This window comes from Syngnathus floridae, chromosome 11 (assembly GCF_059516105.1).
Source record: "Syngnathus floridae isolate MCC-2025c chromosome 11, RoL_Sflo_1.0, whole genome shotgun sequence".
NCBI lineage: Eukaryota > Metazoa > Chordata > Actinopteri > Syngnathiformes > Syngnathidae > Syngnathus > Syngnathus floridae.
The window spans coordinates 8640842-8661278 of NC_142423.1; the positions used below are offsets into that span (position 1 = coordinate 8640842).

Consider the following 20437-nt stretch of genomic DNA (forward strand, 5'->3'; position numbering starts at 1 on the left):
TATCGAATAAAATAATTACAAGTGATGCTTTTAAGCAGAAATTATTTAGAGCCCAATCCTCCTGTAAGGCAAAAACGGGGTGATAATGCCTGAGTACAATGGAAACCCCAATGCATCTTGGGAAGAAGAAGCTGACGTCGTCCTTTCATGAAAGGCATACAAGACAGGAGTTGTTCGTCAATTTAAAAAAATATCACGTTTAAAACCTTACACGTCATTGTCAAGACAGTAGTATCACACTGGTGAGTTGGTGTACATTTAAACGTAATTGTGCAACAGTAAATTTATTTGGGTTCATAATTCGTAAAAATGTGTTAAATGACGGAGCTGGAGATGAATACGCTTAAACTGTGTTTTGCGGCCATAGCGATTGAAGCTTTCGATAGCTACATTTTGCCTTTGTGCATACGTGTCAATTTTATTTATTATTTTACATTCAAATAAGCCTTTTTCATGCTCGTTTTCCACAGATCGTGTGGAAGCATTCGTGACAAATGGGAGCAGATAAGAGGTGTGTTGCAGTCGTATGATGGCAGTTATAAACTGTTAGATTTATGGTCAACAAACTTTATTAAAACGGAGTCTTGCTTCTAGGATACTGCGTGATGCCAAGGCTTATCAGTTTTATATGTTTCTGAAATGGTCTGGTCATGGTTTGTCAATATAAAGGTCAACAATAACTTACTATGTGACGAAACAGATCAATATCAGTTTCATTTTTTAAAGATCACTAATATATTTGGGGGGGGGGGGAATCACACTAACCCAGCATTGGGGAGTGCTTTGACATAGCATTTGCAATTGTTCTGCCTGATAGCGTACACCACTCATATTGATAACTGAACAAGTATTAGTTGTCATATTTTAAGTAGGATTGAATCATTTGAGTTATCTGAGTGTGTTATGTTGGTCCTTGTGTCATACTGAAATTTGTCTTTGCAATTCCCTGTTGAATAGGATAAGTCGCACTGAAAGGAGCGGCAGGTATGGCTCCGACGCACCCCGTGATTCTGATTGGCGTGACAGACGGGAAAAGGATCAAGAGCGCGATCGCCGCTGGTCGGATGAGAGACGAGGAGATCGCAACGAAGGAGAGCGAGACCGAGACCGTCGAGGATCCAGAGACAGTCCAGAGGTTAATATGCCATAACTGTTACGTTTTTGGTATCGCCGGTTGATCCCAGAGACCTGAAGCAAGGACTTTATCAAACATTAAAAGTAAATATACAATTCACCAGTGCGCGGTTCTGTTTTCATTCAAGCCAAGAGAACGAAAAAGACGCAACAGCGACAGATCCGAAGATGGATATCACTCAGATGGCGACTACCTGGATCAAGATTACAGAAAAGAAAGTGGGGATGAGAAAAGGAGCAAGACTATCATGCTATGGGGTCTTTCGTCACACGTCACAGAGGAAGATGTATGTTTTGGTTGTGCTTGCATGTGGACTATTGATAGTGTGAAAGAAGATTGTAATCATCTTACTGTTTTGTGCGTGACGCAGATATGTTTCGCCATTGATCAGTTGGAGGGTCCCCAGCCTGCCGATGTCAGACTGATGAAAAAAAAGACAGGTGAGACTGGGATGCACGATGGACCTTGACCCCCCCACCCCCCCTCGTCTTTGACCATAGGGCAAATCTGCTTCCAGTCAGACCCATTTACCCAAAACAACATGATCAGATTAGTTCTTAACAAAATGAAATGATGCCTTCAAGTGTCCATCATTAGAAATTCTGTACAGGTAAGTAAGAAGAGCAATAGGAAGGAGCACGTTTGTTACTTAGCACGGTGAGAGCAGTGGTATCAGTGGTACCGGGGCAGTGTTTCCCTTTTTCCTTTTCGTTTTACTGTGGTAAAACACTTTAAGGATTGGCCTGTCATTTACCACGCAAGGCCTGGGTCGTGAAGCACTTTGTGGAACAGTTTTAATATCATGCCCATGGAATCTTAACTAACACGCCTCCCGTCTATATTTGAATGCTGTCTCTAGGTATAAGCCGTGGTTTCGCCTTCGTGGACTTTTATCACTTGCAAGATGCTACCCGATGGATGGAGACCAATCAGGTTGCTTCACAATCGCCAAGTCTAGTTTTAATCTTGGAGATTTAGGGAAAATTACCCCAAAGGCAACCTAAATGCTTTGAGCCAAAATATTATGTAATGCTTTTTTTTTCTCCTGGATGAATACCTTATTTTGACGTAGTTTATTGTAATACCAATTATATCTTTGGACTTGTGAGGCCATCTTTTAAATATGTATGTAACACTGCAAATACATCGATTAAGCTGGCATTACTGATTAGACTTGGACAGCCCAATGCAAAAAAATGGACATTTTTAAAAAAATAGTTATTATAATAGTCCTTTTGCCAACATTTTTTTTTTTTTTTTGTGGTGAGCTCATCTGTGGTTTTCCAGAAAACAGAATTGTCTTTTAGGGTCACATAATACACCTTACTCCGGCTCACCCTGAGCACTTGGGTCCCAAACACTTAGAAGCTCTCTCTACACATCACATACACCACCACGTCTGTCTTTAACAAAGGAAACATGCTGGGGGTCCCTCACCCCCTCCTCTCCCCTTCCAAAGTGGTTGCTCTGTTGAGTTAAGATCAACACACGCCACAAGTACTCGAGTAACATTTTTTTTCCTCTTTCAGAAACGTCTGGTCATCCAAGGGAAAAATGTGGACATGCACTACAGTCATCCCAGACACAACTATGGAGACTGGCTCTGCAATACTGTAAGTTCTAGCCCTGTCTTGAGTCCTTTCTGCAAGTTACCCACACACTTCTTGCATGTAGACTTTCAAATTGCTGCAGTCCTGGTAGCTTGTCTTCATTCAGCTATATATTGAAATAAATAAAGGCTAGGTGGTATCCCAGGTAAGTCGGTTGTGCTGCACCAAGATAGACTTCAAGTTGTCTCAGGCAGCACTGTGCAAGAGGGCATTTGCAGGTGTATAATAAAAATGATTTGAACGGTTACTTGCAGTGTGGCCTGTACAATTTCCGGAGGCGGCTGAAGTGCTTCAGGTGTTCAGCAGCTAAAGTCGGTAAGTAGTTAAATCAACATGAGGCCCACCGACTCCCAACATGCAAGCAAGCTGAAGCAACAATGTTGGGATGCAGCCCAGTTTTTGGGACTCCTGGAAGCCTTATGATGGACTGTCAGTTTTTCGTTTTGACTCAGATGGGAAGGAGAGCATGCACTTCAGACAAAATTGTTAATTGGCTGAATTACAAACCTTGGTATTGTCACTCAAAAGACCGTTGAAAAGGGTTTCAGCTATTGTCCTTTTTTGTTGACTCATCTAAACGGCACGTTTATGGACCAAGTTTCTCTTTCTCTCAACAGAATCTGAGACGAATAGTAATGCTGACCTCAATGAAAATCAGCCCGGTGGAGACTTTTGTGGTGACAGTAAGGACCCTTTTAATTGTATAGACATATTGCACCGCTTAATTTAGAGCAGAAGGCCACTCCGCATGTGGTAATGATTTTAATTTGTTCGTTCTCATTCCCAGCAATCATCCTGAGAAATATTGCTCCCCTGAGCTCCGTGGAAGGCATCATGACCGTCCTGGCACCATATGCTAATCTCGCTCCCAACAACATACGCCTCATCAAGGACAAACAGACAGGCCAGAACCGAGGCTTTGCCTTTGTCCAGCTGTCTTCTCCTCTGGTAAAAAACATGTTGTTTATCTTTTAATGTCTACATTGACGGGATACTAAATAATACATTTCTGCCGTATTTGTGAACACAGGAGGCGTCTCAGCTGCTAACAATCTTACAAGGACTGCAGCCAGGTCTCAAACTGGATGGGAAAACAATTGGGGTGGATTACGCCAAGAGTGCTAGAAAGTGTGTAACTGTCCAATTTCTTGCTTTGTGAATGGATGATTATTGAGTAGACGGTAATTTTTCTTTAATTGTAACTCCAGGGACCTTTTGCTTCCCGATGGGAATCGCGTCAGTGCCTTTTCTGTTGCTAGTACAGCTATTGCTGCGGCCCAGTGGTCCTCAAGTCAGGTAGAAATATTTTCTCGCCCTTTTTCTATCAATAAAAATTCTTACCAAATTGTTTTGATTTTTCAGCCCCAGTCGACTGCCGAAGGAGTATCCGAGTATAGCCTCTTGCACGAAGGCTACACTCCAATGTCGCAGGTCAGCAGAACAGAGAGTTATGGAAAGACGTTACCTGTGTGTAATAATTTACTGACAATTCTGCATTATTTGTAGGCCTACTATCAAGTTGCAGGAGCCAGCACCTCACAGGAGAATGGAATTCTTGGAGGTATCAAATGCTAAACTTTCATCACCATGCTTCTATGCTCTGGGATTTAAAACATGTAATCTGCATATTTATTTACAGCTGCCCCTAACATGAAGCTTGTTCCGACTGCTGCTGGGGTAGTTCTCCCCCCCACCATGCAAGTCTACCAACCCCATATTATTGGCCAGCCTGCTATTCAGGTAATGTGTTTGATTGTGCTACTAATTTAATGGAAAGTGTCATAAATAACAAACCTATTGGTTGCAGCCATTGCAGCTGGCTCAGAAGTTGGAGGCCAATTCTCAGGCGGCACCTATCTCTGGTGCTGACGCTGTGGCTGCTGCCACGGCAACCGCTGCAGCGACAACCTCGGGACAAAGTACAGACACGGCCACCGGTACAAACTTTAACAATAGTTATTTCCATGTTCAATTGAATGTTATTGTTTTGATTCTTGATGTTGTTTAATTGACACAGTTGTTCCGGACACATCCACTTATCAGTATGATGAATCATCCGGCTATTATTTTGACCCCCAAAGTGGCCTGTACTATGACCCAAACACGCATGTAAGCAGCACACAATTTAATAATCTGTTTTCTGTCATCATCTTGTATTGGACACCCTTTGTTGTTTTTTCTCCTCAGTATTATTACAACTCTCAGACTCAGCAGTATCTTTATTGGGATGGTGAGAAGCAGACATATGTCCCCGTCTCAGTTGATGCAAACGCTACAGCGGGTGCCACAGCAGCCAATGCTAAAGAACCCCGTGAAGGAAAAGAGAAGAAGGAAAAGCCAAAGAGCAAAACTGCTCAGCAGGTAAGATGTTTGTCCTCTACCAGCGCCATGACTATTATTTTCTTTTTGGTTTTCTGGTGACATGGTGATTTCTTTCCAGATTGCTAAAGATATGGAACGCTGGGCCAAAAGTCTTAATAAACAGAAGGAGAACTTCAAGAGCAGCTTCCAGCCAATCAGTCAAGAGGAAAGGAAGGAGGCAGCCGCTGCTGATGCTGGCTTCATACTTTTTGAAAAAAAGGTACCCCGGTATATTTAGTAACTTTGGTTGGATGTCAGTATTTGCTATTCCTGCTCAAAGTGCCTGTACTACATTTTCAGCAAGCCGGAGTGCTAGACAGACTCGTAACAGAGGTGACAGATATTCCTGATGAGGAAGCGGCCACCAGCTCCTCCAAGGTAAATGTTTGTGTCATTTCTCACCTCGGAGGCAATAAAACTGATTTCATAAAACTGTTTTGCCACTTTTGTGCACGCCAGTGTGGCCTCGTGGCAGCCTATAGTGGAGACAGTGACCCCGAGGAGGCAGCCGATGGCGGAGAGGGAGGCCAGGACAAGCTGACCGACTGGAAGAAGCTTGCCTGCTTGTTATGCAGGAGGCAGTTTCCCAATAAAGAAGGGCTATTAAGACATCAGCAGCTGTCTGACCTCCACAAGGTAACAAATATTGTTGTGAGCAGTTCACAGTGTTGATGTTTTGCTTATGGCAGATGTGTTTTGTCATTTTTTTTAATTTTTGTTTTAGAAAAACCTGGAAGTTTTGCGGCGATCCCAAATGAGTGAAGCTGAGCTGGAGGAATTGGAGAGAAGAGAAACCGAGGTTCGACTAAAGGCTTTTATGTTACTAGTAGCACGTTTGCTAATGGACTCCTACTTTGTCCGTATAGTTGAAATACAGAGACAGAGCAGCCGAGAGACGAGAAAAATACGGTATCCCTGAGCCCCCTGTCGCCAAAAAGAAGAAATACAGCCAGCCAACACCAGCTGTGTAAGAATTTTTTATTCCCAACTTAAACATACTGTTGTTAAATTATGCGTCGTGAATAGTATATTCTGATCTTTTTCTTCGTTTCCCACAGTAACTACGAGCAACCCACCAAAGATGGCCTAAACAGTGACAACATCGGCAATAAAATGTTGCAAGCTATGGGCTGGAAGGAAGGTAAAGGGCTCGGGCGCAACCAGCAGGGCATCACTGCACCTATTCAGGTATTTTAGTAGGAATTGTAATGGTTAACGTCAATCCACTGTATTTAAATGACAAATGGGGAGATTTTTCACATGCATCCCCCCCCCCTCTATTCTTCAAGGCCCAACTGAGAACAAAAGGAGCTGGTCTCGGAACTAAAGGCAGCAACTACACCCTCTCGGCATCTGACACGTACAAAGATGCAGTCCGCAAAGCCATGTTTGCTCGCTTTACTGAATTGGAGTGAGCAAGATGAACTGTGAAGTGCTATGGCACATTCCTCCCGTGTGTGTTAATTATTTTGCCTCGAACCACAGTGGCTGAACACTCCAATTGAAGAATCTCACATGGAGGTATATGAAAATAAGTAAATATAATTTATATGTTGTACATATGCACAAAGTAACCGTTTCTGTTTTACATAGTGTTCTTTTTTTTGTGGTGTTAATAGGATATTCCTTAGTACATCAGAGATTGTACAGTTTATACAAAAAGGCTTGTATGTTTGCAGCAAATAAACTACACCAAAAAAAACACTTGTCATTAAAAATTAAAAAAACTAAAGTTGCACTTTTACCTGGTATGCAAATAAAATCAAATATTTTAAAAAAAAATTAGGTACCCAGTATGCAAATCAAATATTAGTCAAATATTAACTGTGGTTCACAGGAAATGTCTCTTGGCAAAATGAATGTTCAACACTGTCATAAGCAACTGCAGTTAATGGATTGGCCCAGACTAAAATGTGCAGGTGTTCCTAAAAAAATGACTTAGTGAGCGCATTATTTTTGGCTCCCCATTTCGTGCACTTCCTGTGACGGAAATTTGCGCTCATTCCTTGTAAGCGGATGTGAACTGGAAATGTAACACTATACTTAACCTGTTGAGATGGACATTATTTACACACGAGGTGACAATCATGTTTTCTAGGAGTCGCGTTGTTTTCACCGTGACGCTGGTCAGAAACACGAGCGTCGTGATTTACGCACTGGCCTCTCCGTGCGTAAATGGTTTTCCACTTGAGCTGCTTGAGGAGCTTGCAGTGTACGTGTAGGAAGCGTTTGCTAGTGGGTGGGTGGCAGTTGGGGGGGATTGGAGAGAACGACCAGAGGAGGCGGACCTTCTCCACCCCCCACAGTTTAGACTGCAATGTGCTTGACAATGCCTATAGCATTACTCCACAAGCACTGCTCGCTACTACCAAGGCGAGCGCCCCTCCAATTGTGCGTAAAACTCCCAACACGTTTTAATATATAAAAACCAAGGAGGAAAACGACTTTCCGTCACGCGCCTGAGGAATTTATCCTGGCAATTTCTCCATTTTAACCATTTTGGTAAGACATATTTTCTGTGGTTTTTTTTTTTTTTTATATATATAAAGTACGTTTCATTGTGTTTTTATCGTCCGTGCGTGCATCTTACTGGAGTGATCCGGTTGAAAGGACGAGGAGATAAATAAAACCAGAGTTCAGGAGGCTGGCCATTTGAGGACCACCTATCGGATTAACATGAGATTGGTGTTACAGAAAGTTACATATGAAAACGAAACCGCGTGTTTTTGGGATTTCTACCGCGTGTGCACCAAGTCCACATGTCATGACCATGTGGCTCACTGACAGATTGTGCTCTATCTTTTGTTTCGCATGGCTTCAGAAATATATAAGTAGTACCGTGCTCGGGTAATTTCCTTTTTTTTTTATTCCAATGTTTAGTCCAGCGGCATCAACGCAAGCTAATTTTGTTACAGGACCAGCAACAGGTCAACAAACCCAACAGATCTGGTTAATTATATTCAAAATGTTAATCTACTGGTTAATGTTATTCAAAATGTTAATCTAAGTCATCAATAGGCGGCGGCATGGTGGTATATTGGTTAGCACGTCCGCCTCGCAGTTCAGGGCCCAGGGTTCGACTCTGGTCCCAGCTTGTTGCGTTTGCATGTTCTGAAAACATGCATGATAAGTTAAAAAAAAAAAAAAAAAGAGGAAGCCCTCCAAATTGTGCGGAGTTGTGAATGTGATTGTAAATGATCATTTCTCACCACACCCTGCAATTGGCTGGCGACCAACCCATGGTGTGTCCCGATTCTCACCCAAAGTCAGCAATTGGAATTCCATCTTAGTGGTGACTCCTGGTCTGTGTATGCTGCCATGCATACTATCACTGCAAAATAATGACATCGAATCTAAGACCTGTGTAAAAAAAAAAATCTGAACTGTGTCCCTAAGCAAGTTTCCTCCTTATCTGCATTCATGCAGATGTGCCGTTGAATCCATCATCTCCAGTTTGTCAAAGAAGTCTGATGAAATCATGACATCAGATTTGAGCTACACATCAACATAGGAATTTAAAAATAAGTTATTTCAGTCTTAATATATGTTTTTAATTATTTCATTAATCGGTTATCAGAATTTTACCAAACCAAATATCAGAATTGGCTTCTAACTATATACCCCCAAAAAAACAACTCAAAATTGGTCTGGCCCTATTTTGGGGTGTGAAGAGAGTAGTGTTTTTTACTTTAGCCCTCAATCCTAACATCATCAACATGCTGGATTTTACCTGCTGGGTTCATTACAGTTGGCTAGTGGTCAGATAAACCCGGCTGCGGTCAGCAACCTTTACTTGCACTGACCAGTTTAAGCAGACGTTGGTCAGGTGTTTTCTATTTGCGGGAGGGAGGCAGCCATCTGTGTGGTAGGGATCATCAGGGGTACAGCGGAAATCCAATTTCACATCACTGGTCAGAACACTATTGTGATTAATGTTTCTCTTCTCATCCATACCAGCGACAGGCAGAACAATTGAATGTTCTTCCATTAGATGCCAGAAGCTGTCCATTCATATAAAAAAAAACAAGTCATGGCTTCCTATGAGTACGTCAGTATTGTTTACATTTTGATTAAACAGGCCCAGATTTCATATTGAAACATTTGAACAGACATGCCAAAATCTTGTCTCCTCAGAAGAGTGGAAGCTGCTTTTAGCTTAGATTTTTTTCCCAGTAGGTGTCATGACTTGGTGTTCCAAAACGTTTGTCCCGATTTTTCGACAGTAGTAGCTAAACTGAGCATTTTATGAATTTGATCATCTGTGAAGTGCAAACATCCTCTGGAGGTCACCCACACATTTTTCGTTCTGTCTCAATGCTGGAAATGTACAATATTGTGTAAACAGCCATGACGCTTTTGGGACGAGGCTACTGGCAATGAACTTTGGATGGTAAAATATTTGCTTGTTCTGGGTTTTTTTTATTTGCAAAAAATACTTAAGTGGATAGGTACAAGTTGTTCTTTGTGGTTTTGCCGCTTTTTTCTTTATACGTTAGTTAAAAATATTGTTTTGCCATTACTATTCCTCGAGTCAAAAGTTTCCAAGATGAATAATTGCTTTTGAAACATAAAAATGGATACCATACCTGGCAACAACGGTCGTCAATAATTTTTTCATTAGCCTTCCACCTGATTCTTTTCTTGTTATATTTAAAATAATAATAAACCTTCATTTTGTCATTTTTTTAGCCAAAATTAAACTTACTGGTCGCTTTTCTTAATGATAGTTGTTGACGGGTCATCGTTACATAAATGACCAATTTGCTAAATTGTCAAGATTACAGTTGTATCTAACGAAGTCTTCTTAAAGTGAGCTTCTGAGCACAGAACGGGGTGAGTGCGTCAAGAGCATGTGTCCTAGTGGAACTCTGAAGGCACGTGGCCGAGGATGAGTTGACGCTGCCAAGCGCTCTGGACTCAACCTCGTGCCTGTTCCTAATCGAGCACGACCACATGGGCCTCCTCCCCTAAACACTTGCCCAACTGACACAACGGAAAATGTTGACAGCCCCACTTTTTATGCATTTGCTTGTTCATTTTCCACTCACCTGTTCAAACACTGGAAAATTCACAGCAAGAGCTTTTCATGACAACTGATTTGCTTTTCACAACGGTTATTTGATCGATAAGAACAATTAACTGCAAATGTTTAAAAAGCCAAACAAGTTATGTTTAAATGTTAGCATTTTTATTTAGTTGGTTGTTAGCATGCCTGAAGCCAACTCCAGCCGCCGGCTGCTTCCAAATTGGTTATTGGTACGTTTTTACATAACAATTACAGGGGATTGGCTCTGCCCAACTTGAGGTTGATTACGCACGCAGGGATTTTCCACTGTGAATATTCATATATTTAATATTTATGCGTGGTCCGAGCAGGTCGGAGAGGGCAACTCACTCCTAAAACAATTTGATTTCCTATGTTCGTATTGCACTTATCCGTAATTAGACTCAACCCATGCTTTAAAATTTATATATTCTGTGTCCTTTGAGGTGTGTGTAAAAGTGAGCACCATGTTTTAAAAGACTGTGATTTTTTTCTTTTTTTGGCATTACTTATACAAGTTGTCTTGCCGGTAATTTGAGTGGTTTTGTTGTTAAACAGTATTACATTATTATGTAGCAACCAGCGTGCGAAACCTCTCCGAATCGGCTGCCTTGTGACACGCAGTACGCAAAACACAAAAACAAACACGCAAAAAGTCAAACAGGCCTTGACCGAGACGGGGTGATTTGTTTGCTTGCGATATTATGTAACGAGGGCACATTTGTGTTATCCGACTGACGGCATCCTTAGATCAAAGTTGCGAGGTGTTGGTGAATGAATTGGTTTTGTTGGAAGTTATTGTGTCAACAGAGGAACTGGCTTAGGGCAAGAAAGCCATGCAACAGACGGAAACCTAATAACAGCAACCATTTTGCCTTCAACTTCAAAATAACTTGACTTGACTTGACTTAACTTCAAAATGAAAGATTCCTTGTGATATTTTGTTTTATATTTATATATTGTACTAACAAAGCACCGCAGAGGCAAATCATACAATACTATGGATTCAATTATTCATATTACATATTGTGGCCTTATGTACTCATCCATTTTGTCGATTGTCCATCTTGCTGTTTTCCTTCTCCATTAGAAACTGACAACGAACGATCCAAAAAGCGTTGGCGACACCTTTCACGATGGAGCAAGCTCAGTCCGAGATGAACATCCTATCCAACGGGAAAAGCCACAACCTCGGAGATGATGTGGACGTGCCGATAAAGACGTTGCTCGAGGATGATCAGTGAGTGTTTCCGGTACTCCGCAAGCATGTTATGTGTATTTGCACTGTACATTTGTCATTATGTATTTGCGCTATGAATTTGTCATTGCTTAAGAGCTTTGTAACAGGTTGACTGAGTGTTGACTAAATGCCTGTTTGCTTTTGTTTTTTTTATTATTGCATGTTTATTTTATTGCCTCAATGGGTGGATCCTTGCACAGAAATGGCACTCAGACGGTCAGGTAGGTTTAAACTGAATTTCAACTTCATTTACTGACTTTAACCGATCACATGGTTTGAACGTTACTAGCAAAAGTGTTTAACTTTCACTTGTGCTAATTGCCTGCATGTCTCACATTAGATTTGATGATCCTGAAGGAGCATTGGAGAATGAGGAATTTTTGCCAAGTGCAGATGGAAAGAAACCAGTCCGATTCACAGACGTGAGAAAACACAATTCACCATGTAGTATTTTTTTTTTTTTGCTATTATATATTTGTGTTTGTTGTATCAGTTTGAAGGGAAAACCTCTTTTGGTATGTCTGTCTTCAACCTGGGTAATGCCATAATGGGAAGTGGAATTCTGGGACTGGCTTATGCCATGGCCAACACTGGCATCCTCCTCTTCTTGTGAGTAACACCAATGATACTCAGTGCCTTATTTAGCATCAACTACAGCGGGGGTGTTGAAAGTGTGAGAGTTGCAGCTTGACAAAAAAATGGATTGATAATTAGTTTTAACGGTGAGAAAGTAGTAGCAGATAGAGACCCACACATTGATGAAAATGACATTTCTCATAATAAACAAACGAGAGAACCCACTGTTGAACATTCCTATTTGGTCAGAGGGTGCACCCACATCAATCCCCTTTCCCAAGCCCTTAAGTCCACTCAGTATTTCTGGGTGGGTGAAGGCTTTGTAAACGTTGACTTGAGCCTTGAGAAAGCTCCAGCATTTAAAAGTTTCCTGACTGTGTTCATCAATGGATAATTGTTCATGCTGATGCACATTACCCACATTTCATGAGGAACACCTGCAGAGTCGAATGAAATTTCAATACGAGAAATCAACCAAAAATTCAGTTCGATCCTTTTGTGAGGTGAGGCGTGGAATGTAAGCCAAACATTGAGGCAGTAAAGACAGGTTGATTATTATACATCCAAAGTGAGGTTGGGAAAGCTTGCAGTGTCAAGGTCTTTAGTTGCAGGACATGAAGGTAGCTCACCCAGCTAAGACAGACATTCGAGTCTTTATCTACCCCAATTCTTCCACTTGTGCACCCTGCATTCAAACAAACAGGCAGTCAGACTAAATGACCAGCGGTTACCAAGGCCATGTCTGACAGCTGCAGTCTGCACGTCGTAAGAGGACATAAATGAGCAAATCCAGATCCCACATTAGAGCGCCATGTTGGACTATTTTAGGCTGTGGCCTTTCTGGAGTCGGTAAGAGAGTATACATATAGTTTGGTTTATTATGGGACGTGTTCTCTTTGGAAATGTTGGCTAAATGTCTTTGGCTCAGGTTTAGGTGAGACTAATAGTAAGTTAGCAGAAAGTGAACAAACATAGGAAGTCAAAACTTAAAATAAAACTGGTACAAGTAATATTTCTCAAACACAAAATGGAAAGATCTGCTAACAGAAGACAAAAGTCAGAATGTAAATCCGCTAATGCAATCAGCGTACGAATAATTGGAAATGACAAGGACAGAAAATGTAAAAATCGAATTATGTTGCAGGTTTCTTCTGACTGCAGTGGCTGCCTTGTCATCTTATTCCATTCATCTGCTACTCAAATCCTCCGGCATTGTGGGTAAGAATGTCTTATAGTCATTAAATATCATTAAATATTCAAATGATCATTTCACTTACTTGTCAAAAGCTTGAATAGTGCATGTGGTGTTTTCTATAAACTTGAGTCTTATAGGAGAAATTGCCCGCGATGTCTCCTAGATAACAATTTTGTGGTTTCAGGAATTCGGGCTTACGAACAGCTTGGCTTCAGGGCCTTTGGAACTCCTGGAAAAATGGCGGCCGGCATTGCAATCACACTGCAGAACATTGGAGGTGACTGATTAAATCATATCAAACTGGGCATCGCAGATTTTTTCAGGCATGTATGTATGTTTGAGGCCAACTTAGTATTTAATATTTGCTCTCTGTTGCAGCCATGTCCAGCTACCTGTACATTGTGAAATCCGAGTTACCTCTGGTCATCCAAGCATTCTTGAAGGCCGACCCGAACGCAGAGTGAGTGGCTAGCACTCGTGACTTCGCAGCTTGTCCGATCAAGCTGGCATTCGAGGGGTGTGATGAAAATGGATGCTTGTAATTGAACGAGTCAGAGAGGGGCTTGTCTTGATAGCCGTTGGCTGATTTGGTGCGGGCACAATGTCAACTTCCAGTCATGCCAAATATGTTTTATATGAAACCGCACAGCACTTCTCTGGGTTCCTGCCACCTCTTCCAAACAAACAAAAAAAAGGAATGCTGCCAGATACCTTAAGGTCACTCCCATAGGTCAAATTGTATTGTTGAGTTGAAAAACTTTTCACCAGATACACACAAACAAGTGACAGCAGCAGATGGGGACACATGGTCTTCATTCTGAGCCCGAGGCGCCACCTCTCATCAAAGGTTCACGCCAGCCCGGCGTCCCTCCTGTCGTTCCAATCCATGGAATCGAGGGAGTCATGTTTTTTTATTTACAGCTTCAGCTTCTTAAAATAGCTGGCGATGACTTGCGGCTGATGAACGAAATGCCACCTCCCACTTAAGAAGTCATTAAAATACTATGATAGAAATTTATATATAGTAGTACAAGATGCAAACACTAAAAATAAAGCCACATTGACCACACAAGGAGAAATTGAAGTCATGCATGTGAACTTGGAACTGGCACTTGACTCTTCTGACCCTGGAGTGAACAAAGTGTCACATTTCAGTTGGTTACATAAGTGTATTTTTGAAAAGTGAAGCACTCAACAGGGCTTCCTGTCCATTGGGAGCTACTTTGACAAAATACAAAAAGATGGGCAGATGTTTATGTTTTCAAATATGTGGCCATTATTTATACAGTCAGTACCTGGCAAGTGTGATTACGCCAGTTTGAAAACTGGTTCCATTGCATTTTTGTTTTGAAAAACATGTTGAAATTGGAAAAAAAAAGTAAAAGTATTTACTGGTGTCAAGGAATCGATCTTGGCTAAGGTTTGATGTGAAATCTGAATTATAATGACCACCTGGGAGGTTGTTAAAAGATCACCTGCACCTTAGAGTGCTATTTTGCGACATAGATGCCAACGATGGATGTTTGCACTTTACCATTTTTGCCCCCTTGAGAGATTTGTTTTCTTTGGAATGCTCGGTGAGAAATCCCCCGCGCGCCATTTAGCACCTCGTTGGCCGTATGCGTTGAGGAACGATGACTTTGTCTGTTGACTGTAAACTGTTATGAAGCGATGTCAAAACAGTGAATAAATACTGGAGGTCCATCCAACAATAATGTAGGTCAGCTATTTCAAAAAAAGAAAAAAAAAAAAACTGGGCGGTTTACCTCAGTCAACCCTCCAAAATAAAACACCCCAAAAGTTGTATCATTTGAAGTTCAGCCAAAAATAAAAGGTTTATGATAGAGTCAGCAACATTTTTCCTATACAGGGTTGAAATGAGAACTTCAATGTCAACCAGCATTTGGAATTTCTTGTATTCACTGTACATAGTGAATATTCTACAGGGATTATGTTTTATTAATGTCATCAATGGAGAGCTTGTTGAATGGTGTGTGTGGGAGTCCACATTTAGCAGATGGTGAGTCAGCAACCGGGATTGAAAACACGGCAATGCTAACATTGCCTAAGCAATTACAGCCGAGTATGTTTTACAGACTTTGCGTCTTGTTTAGCGTGTCTTGGCTTAAGCCCGTCCTTCTTTCTGGGCAGCTGCCAGTCTTCTCATATTATAAATCCTCAGTTGTAAAGGATTCTATTTTTATGTGACTGCATAAGCAAAAACTACACAAGTAATTTTACTGTTGGAGAATCAAAGAAATGAATACTTGCATATTAAACAATATTATGATTGACAATATATTTTAAACAGTGAGGTCATGCACTTTATGCTGTCCTTAACAGTCTTTGGTACTTGAATGGCAACTACCTGGTCGTCATGGTCTCCGCCAGTGTCATCCTGCCCCTGGCTCTGATGAAGCAGCTGGGTGAGCAGACATTCGATCCTCCCTTTCCACATACTCTTTGACTCAAAGTTCAAATATCCTGTCAAATATAGCAATTGTGTATTATTGAATAAGCTCCACCCCTTTTGTTTTTTATCAGGTTACCTTGGTTATACCAGTGGATTTTCTCTCAGCTGCATGGTGTTCTTCCTCACTGCGGTATGTCGACCGAGTGGAAAACAATATAAAAAAGATACGAATTAAAACAAAAAACTATTTCTTGGTTCTGTAGAAATAATTTTTTCATTATGAAATTTGAATTTTGTCGCATGGTGTCATTTGATGGTTGACATAGAGACCGGAAGAGTCACAGAAAGGCAAATGGCGTTTCATTTGATTTCCCCACCAGGTCATCTACAAGAAGTTCCAAATCCCGTGCCCCTTCCAGGAGTTCAACTCTCTCAACAACACTGCAGCCCATCACAGCCTGAACGTGTCGAACCACGTCAGTGATCACCTCTTGACTCACGAAGAGGACGACGCCCTTTGCGGGCCACGCATGTTCACCATCAACTCACAAGTGAGCCTACAAACACGATATGGATCTTAATCAATGTGGTTGGGGAATCTTACGAAGATAGATTGGAATGTTTTAGGGAAGCCATTTTGGATCCTTGTGGACCACTTTTGTTTTGGTGTAATGTATCATGTGCTTCTCCACAGACAGCCTACACCATCCCCATCTTGGCTTTTGCCTTTGTGTGCCACCCAGAGGTCCTCCCCATTTACACCGAGCTCCGCGAGTGAGTTGCTTGTCCCTAAAATGCTAATATCATGCACAAGCTCAAACTATATGACACGGGAATCATATTTATTTTTAAATTGCAGCCCTACTAAAGAGAAGATGCAGAAGGTGTCCAACATCTCCATCTTTGTCATGTACACCATGTACTTTCTGGCAGCTCTCTTTGGCTACCTAACCTTCTACGGTGAACGCTCGTATTTGAATCCAAATTATGTATCCACAAATTGATTGTTTTGTAGTTAATAACAAAACATACTGAATAAGATACTGCTTTTAGAATATGCAAAGGACATTTTTTTTTTTATTAACTTTCTGAATTTGTTTCATGCAGGAAATGTGGAGCCAGAATTACTTCACACTTACAGCCGCATTGATCCTTATGACACGTTAATCCTGTGTGTGCGTGTGGCCGTCCTCACCGCCGTCACACTCACAGTCCCCATTGTGCTCTTTCCCGTGAGTTTCCCATTTCTTATGCTTGGAGACCACAATGGAGCACAATGATGTGGTTAATCTCATTTTGTCTGCCTGTGTGTGTGTGTGTATGTGTGTGTGTACAGGTGCGCAGAGCCATCCAGCAGATGTTGTTCCCTACCAAGGCTTTCAGCTGGCTGCGTCACATAGCCATCGCTGTGGTTCTGCTCATGTTTATCAATATGCTGGTCATTTTCGCTCCCAACATTCTGGGCATCTTCGGAATCATTGGTCAGTACATATTTTTCAAATGACCGGTGAAAGAATATTTTCGGTTTTCTTTTCACAAAAATCAACTCGATTTAATTCAACAAATAAGATTATGATTTACTTATCGTGTCTGTGTTTACAGGCTAAATTATTATTTACTTATTGTGTCTGTGTTTACAGTTTAAGTCCACAATGTTCGACATTCTTCTACCTGTTCCATACCCCTGCCTGGAATTCTAAAAAAACGTGACTATTGCATGTTGACGTAGAAAAGGGGGGGGGGGGGGGGGGGATGTACAGCCAAATAGAGTCAATATTACCGTGCCACTCATTTCACAGAACTGAGGTCATCATTCTTTGGCCTGAGTTGAAAGTTGAAAGCATTTCTGTTTACTTGCTGCTGCCAAGGACGTTTTCAGAGGAGCCATTAGCCTGACAAACATGTGAGGGTACAAACATAGAATGGCTGTAAACATACATCAGGGGAGAACCTGGCTCACAACGGGACTGATAGAGAAAGACGACTTTTAGCACACTGAGACCGACGTGTCGTAAAAGATCATGGAGGAGACATTGTTGTTGTGTGAGGTGCGCTGAAGAACACTACTGATGTCCTTGCAACACATATGGGGCACTTTTTTGCAAAAACAGTGAACAAAAAGTGTCCAAACCTCTCCAAAAAAGACATGCATGTGATTATTAGAGCAAATGATAAGTGAGTATTACTTTTAGGGTGTGCACACTTATCCAACTCGCCTATTGGTTATTTTTTCTATTTGTCTCACTTTCTTCAGTCACATTGTACGGATTGTAATTTGTTTTTTGTAATTTATATTTACATTTTTAGTGATCTGCTAACCATTTAATGTTAATTTGCATTTCTGGTCATGATAACTATTTAGCAGATGTAGGCATTCTGTCAGACTGATGGAAAGTCCGTCACTGTTCGTTGTTTATTTTACCTACGAAAGTCGATTGACGGCAAAGTTAAAAAAAAAGACAATCACTGACACTGACAGAAGCATTTTTTTTCTCCTCCATGATTCCAGGTGCTACATCTGCTCCTTGCCTTATTTTCATCTTCCCTGCTGTCTTCTACATCCGCATTGTTCCCAAAGAAAGTGAACCCTTGAACTCTCGCCCCAAGATCCTGGTAAGAATTTTTAGACCAGTTCTACTCTCATCCCTGCCATGCAGCAATTCCATCCATAAATTCTTTTTTTATAGGCTACCTGCTTTGCCGCCTTGGGTGTCTCCTTCATGATAATGAGTCTGAGTTTCATTATCATCGACTGGACGACGGGGAGCAGCAATGCCGGCGGGGGCCACTAGGAGCCATGACAATTAAGAGCATGCACATCAAAAAGTGCCAATCAAAATACCACACTTGTATTGCTAGATGAAGTGACGTTTTACTGCAACGTTATACATGGACACTCACTGGCCACCTGATTAGGTACCCTCAATAAAGCTCAGGCATAACAGATAATTTTACGACGCTATGGGGAAAAAAAATTGCACTGCGTCACACTTAGAGGCTTTTATGCTTTTCTTACTAAACAAGGTAACCAAAATATCTGCAAATAGTTGACTACAAACTTTATAATGAACACGTTTGAGCAACTCTTTTAGCTTTATTATCTTTTTAAATCAAATGCATAGCTACAGACCTAATTCGATTGTAGCCACTGAATGTTCAAGAGCATAGTGCTCTTTAATTTCATAATGCAACCATGAGTTTTGAGCTAATCCAGCCACGTTACGCACAAAGAACAGCAGCTGGCACTGTAAAAACCAAAATTGTAGGCTAATAATTTATTTTTGCATGCACAAGGGGATAAATGACATTCAACCAGGAGTGTATATTTATATATCTGCTATTTTTTAAAATTCAAAAGGTCTGCATATATTTAACTACTGTTGAGTTAATTGCTCAGGCACATTGTGTAATTTTGTAATTATGTGTAATCGCACATACAACATTTTTAACACTGCACATCCTGCTAAAGGTCTCAAAGCCTAACCCAGGGGTCAGCAACTTGGGTTCTTAGGGGCTCCTATCCAGCCCTACTAGGACACACCTGATTCAAATGACCAGACTTGGTGACCTCTGACCTATCCCAACTTACATCAGACCTCCCTGACCTGAACTGGTCGAACAACCAGTCACACTGAGTGGGAATCGATCCCACGCTGCCCGCACACAAGTCAGGCGAGTTGTTGACTAAAATCTAAAATAAACTCAATTAATTGTAGAGATGATATTGTGAAATGAGTGAGACATTTTTAAAGGGAAAGAAGTATGAATGAAGTGAGAGCATGTCTACTATTGTAGTTCGTCTTGATTTGTGTTGATGCTGTGGATTTAGATACATTTTAAGCTAAAAAAAAATCCAAATGTAATGACACTTACCTAAAAGCAGAGCAACATGAATATCAACCGACTGATGGGTTTAAAAGTTAATTTGGTAACAAGCTCTTGTGAGGATGACAACATTCTGTTGTCACTTGTTTATCCTTTGCAGAATGGCATTACGTTTTTCGTATATCTACGATGTTTATGATCACCTGTCCATTTCAATCTTAAATGATTTCGGGTTGTGTTATTGTGGTAATTGTTTTTTTTTTTTTAACACACAGCACTAACAGCATGCATGTACTGTATGTTCTCTTTGTGCTGATTTAACCTTTTCTTTTTTTCAATGGAAATATTTAATGTACAATATAGTTTTTCAAGTGTGAAAGCACAAAACAAATAAATTCAGAGCTATTTTTTTTAAAAAGCTATTTCCCCCCTCCAAGGTGTACTGCTTGTAAACAAACAATATTTTATATTTGAACAAATTCCACAGTTTATTTATGGATAAATCTCTTATCTTAGCTCTAGCCATTTGAATTCATGCTATTAAGGTGTTTTCACTGATAAACTGTGAACAGCTCAAGGAAATGATTGTCCTTTCTTTACAATATATTTGCCAAAACAACAACAAACTACCTACTGTTTGAAGAAAATAGCCTTTAACTTTTAACACACAAATGCTGCAAGGTCAGTGAATACAATATGTCAAGCATGCAATTATTATTGTGGCTGAGGTTAAAATACAGTCGTCTCTGGAAATGAGAAAGTTTATGAATGAGGATTGAGACTTAGCTTTACATTGATGCTGTGTATAAATGTAAACATTTTATATTTGTGAGGCCTACTGCATTAAAGTGTAAATAGCCGGTTTTAGTTTGACAATAAAATAATGGTAAATGTTTTATTCCATCATCTATTGTGTTGTTTTTTTCTGTCTTGCACTCTAAATTGAATCTGACTCCGATTGACGAACATTTTACTGTCACTATTCTAAAATAATATTGCACCCAAGCATGGTAGTACGTTTTAGAACAATGACAATTA

At 40.8% G+C, this 20437-nt stretch overlaps 2 protein-coding genes and 1 long non-coding RNA gene across 6 annotated transcripts; 2 read left to right on the plus strand and 1 right to left on the minus strand.

The window, feature by feature from the left end:
• The first annotated feature begins 94 nt into the window (after positions 1-94).
• LOC148390885 (RNA-binding protein 5-like) lies at positions 95-6838 on the plus strand. Its single transcript, XM_088389322.1, has 25 exons — positions 95-242; positions 471-511; positions 958-1135; positions 1263-1421; positions 1506-1575; positions 1995-2068; positions 2665-2748; positions 3000-3060; positions 3363-3428; positions 3533-3693; positions 3776-3873; positions 3954-4041; positions 4108-4176; positions 4252-4306; positions 4385-4485; positions 4553-4682; positions 4763-4854; positions 4933-5106; positions 5186-5326; positions 5407-5484; positions 5566-5742; positions 5831-5905; positions 5973-6073; positions 6165-6294; positions 6396-6838. Exons 2-25 carry the CDS (start codon positions 495-497, stop codon positions 6519-6521), a joined length of 2505 nt encoding a protein of 834 aa, XP_088245448.1. The 5' UTR covers positions 95-242; positions 471-494; the 3' UTR covers positions 6522-6838.
• A 592-nt stretch (positions 6839-7430) lies between these two features.
• On the plus strand, positions 7431-20305 carry LOC148390886 (sodium-coupled neutral amino acid transporter 3-like). Of its 2 annotated transcripts, XM_088389323.1 has the most exons (17): positions 7431-7608; positions 11241-11390; positions 11591-11611; positions 11731-11812; positions 11884-11999; positions 13111-13184; positions 13346-13438; positions 13540-13621; positions 15505-15587; positions 15706-15764; positions 15955-16125; positions 16269-16348; positions 16434-16534; positions 16682-16806; positions 16911-17055; positions 18084-18187; positions 18262-20305. In XM_088389323.1, exons 2-17 carry the CDS (start codon positions 11287-11289, stop codon positions 18364-18366), a joined length of 1545 nt encoding a protein of 514 aa, XP_088245449.1. In that variant the 5' UTR covers positions 7431-7608; positions 11241-11286; the 3' UTR covers positions 18367-20305. The 2 variants fall into 2 exon arrangements, with proteins under 2 accessions (XP_088245449.1, XP_088245450.1); XM_088389324.1 differs by lacking the exon at positions 7431-7608 and having other exon boundaries at positions 11266-11390; positions 11575-11611.
• LOC148390887 (uncharacterized) lies at positions 7675-8980 on the minus strand. 3 transcript variants are annotated; one of them, XR_015861239.1, is made up of 3 exons: positions 8837-8980; positions 8316-8437; positions 7675-8217 (listed from the first exon to the last, which is right to left on the minus strand). It is a non-coding gene; the product is annotated as an uncharacterized LOC148390887 (long non-coding RNA). The 3 variants fall into 3 exon arrangements; XR_015861238.1 differs by having other exon boundaries at positions 8321-8466; positions 8837-8898; XR_015861237.1 differs by having other exon boundaries at positions 8316-8466; positions 8837-8898.
• Positions 20306-20437: the final 132 nt, after the last annotated feature.

Excerpts from the sequence above, each read along its gene's own strand:
- LOC148390886 (XM_088389323.1), top strand. The coding sequence starts at position 11,287 with ATGGAGCAAGCTCAGTCCGAGATGAACATCCTATCCAACGGGAAAAGC. Across the intron at positions 11,391-11,590 it reads ACGTTGCTCGAGGATGATCA|AAATGGCACTCAGACGGTCA; the intron begins GTGAGTGTTTCC and ends ATCCTTGCACAG. Across the intron at positions 13,439-13,539 it reads CACACTGCAGAACATTGGAG|CCATGTCCAGCTACCTGTAC; the intron begins GTGACTGATTAA and ends TCTCTGTTGCAG.
- LOC148390885 (XM_088389322.1), top strand. Across the intron at positions 1,422-1,505 it reads CACACGTCACAGAGGAAGAT|ATATGTTTCGCCATTGATCA; the intron begins GTATGTTTTGGT and ends TGCGTGACGCAG. Across the intron at positions 3,061-3,362 it reads GTGTTCAGCAGCTAAAGTCG|AATCTGAGACGAATAGTAAT; the intron begins GTAAGTAGTTAA and ends TTCTCTCAACAG.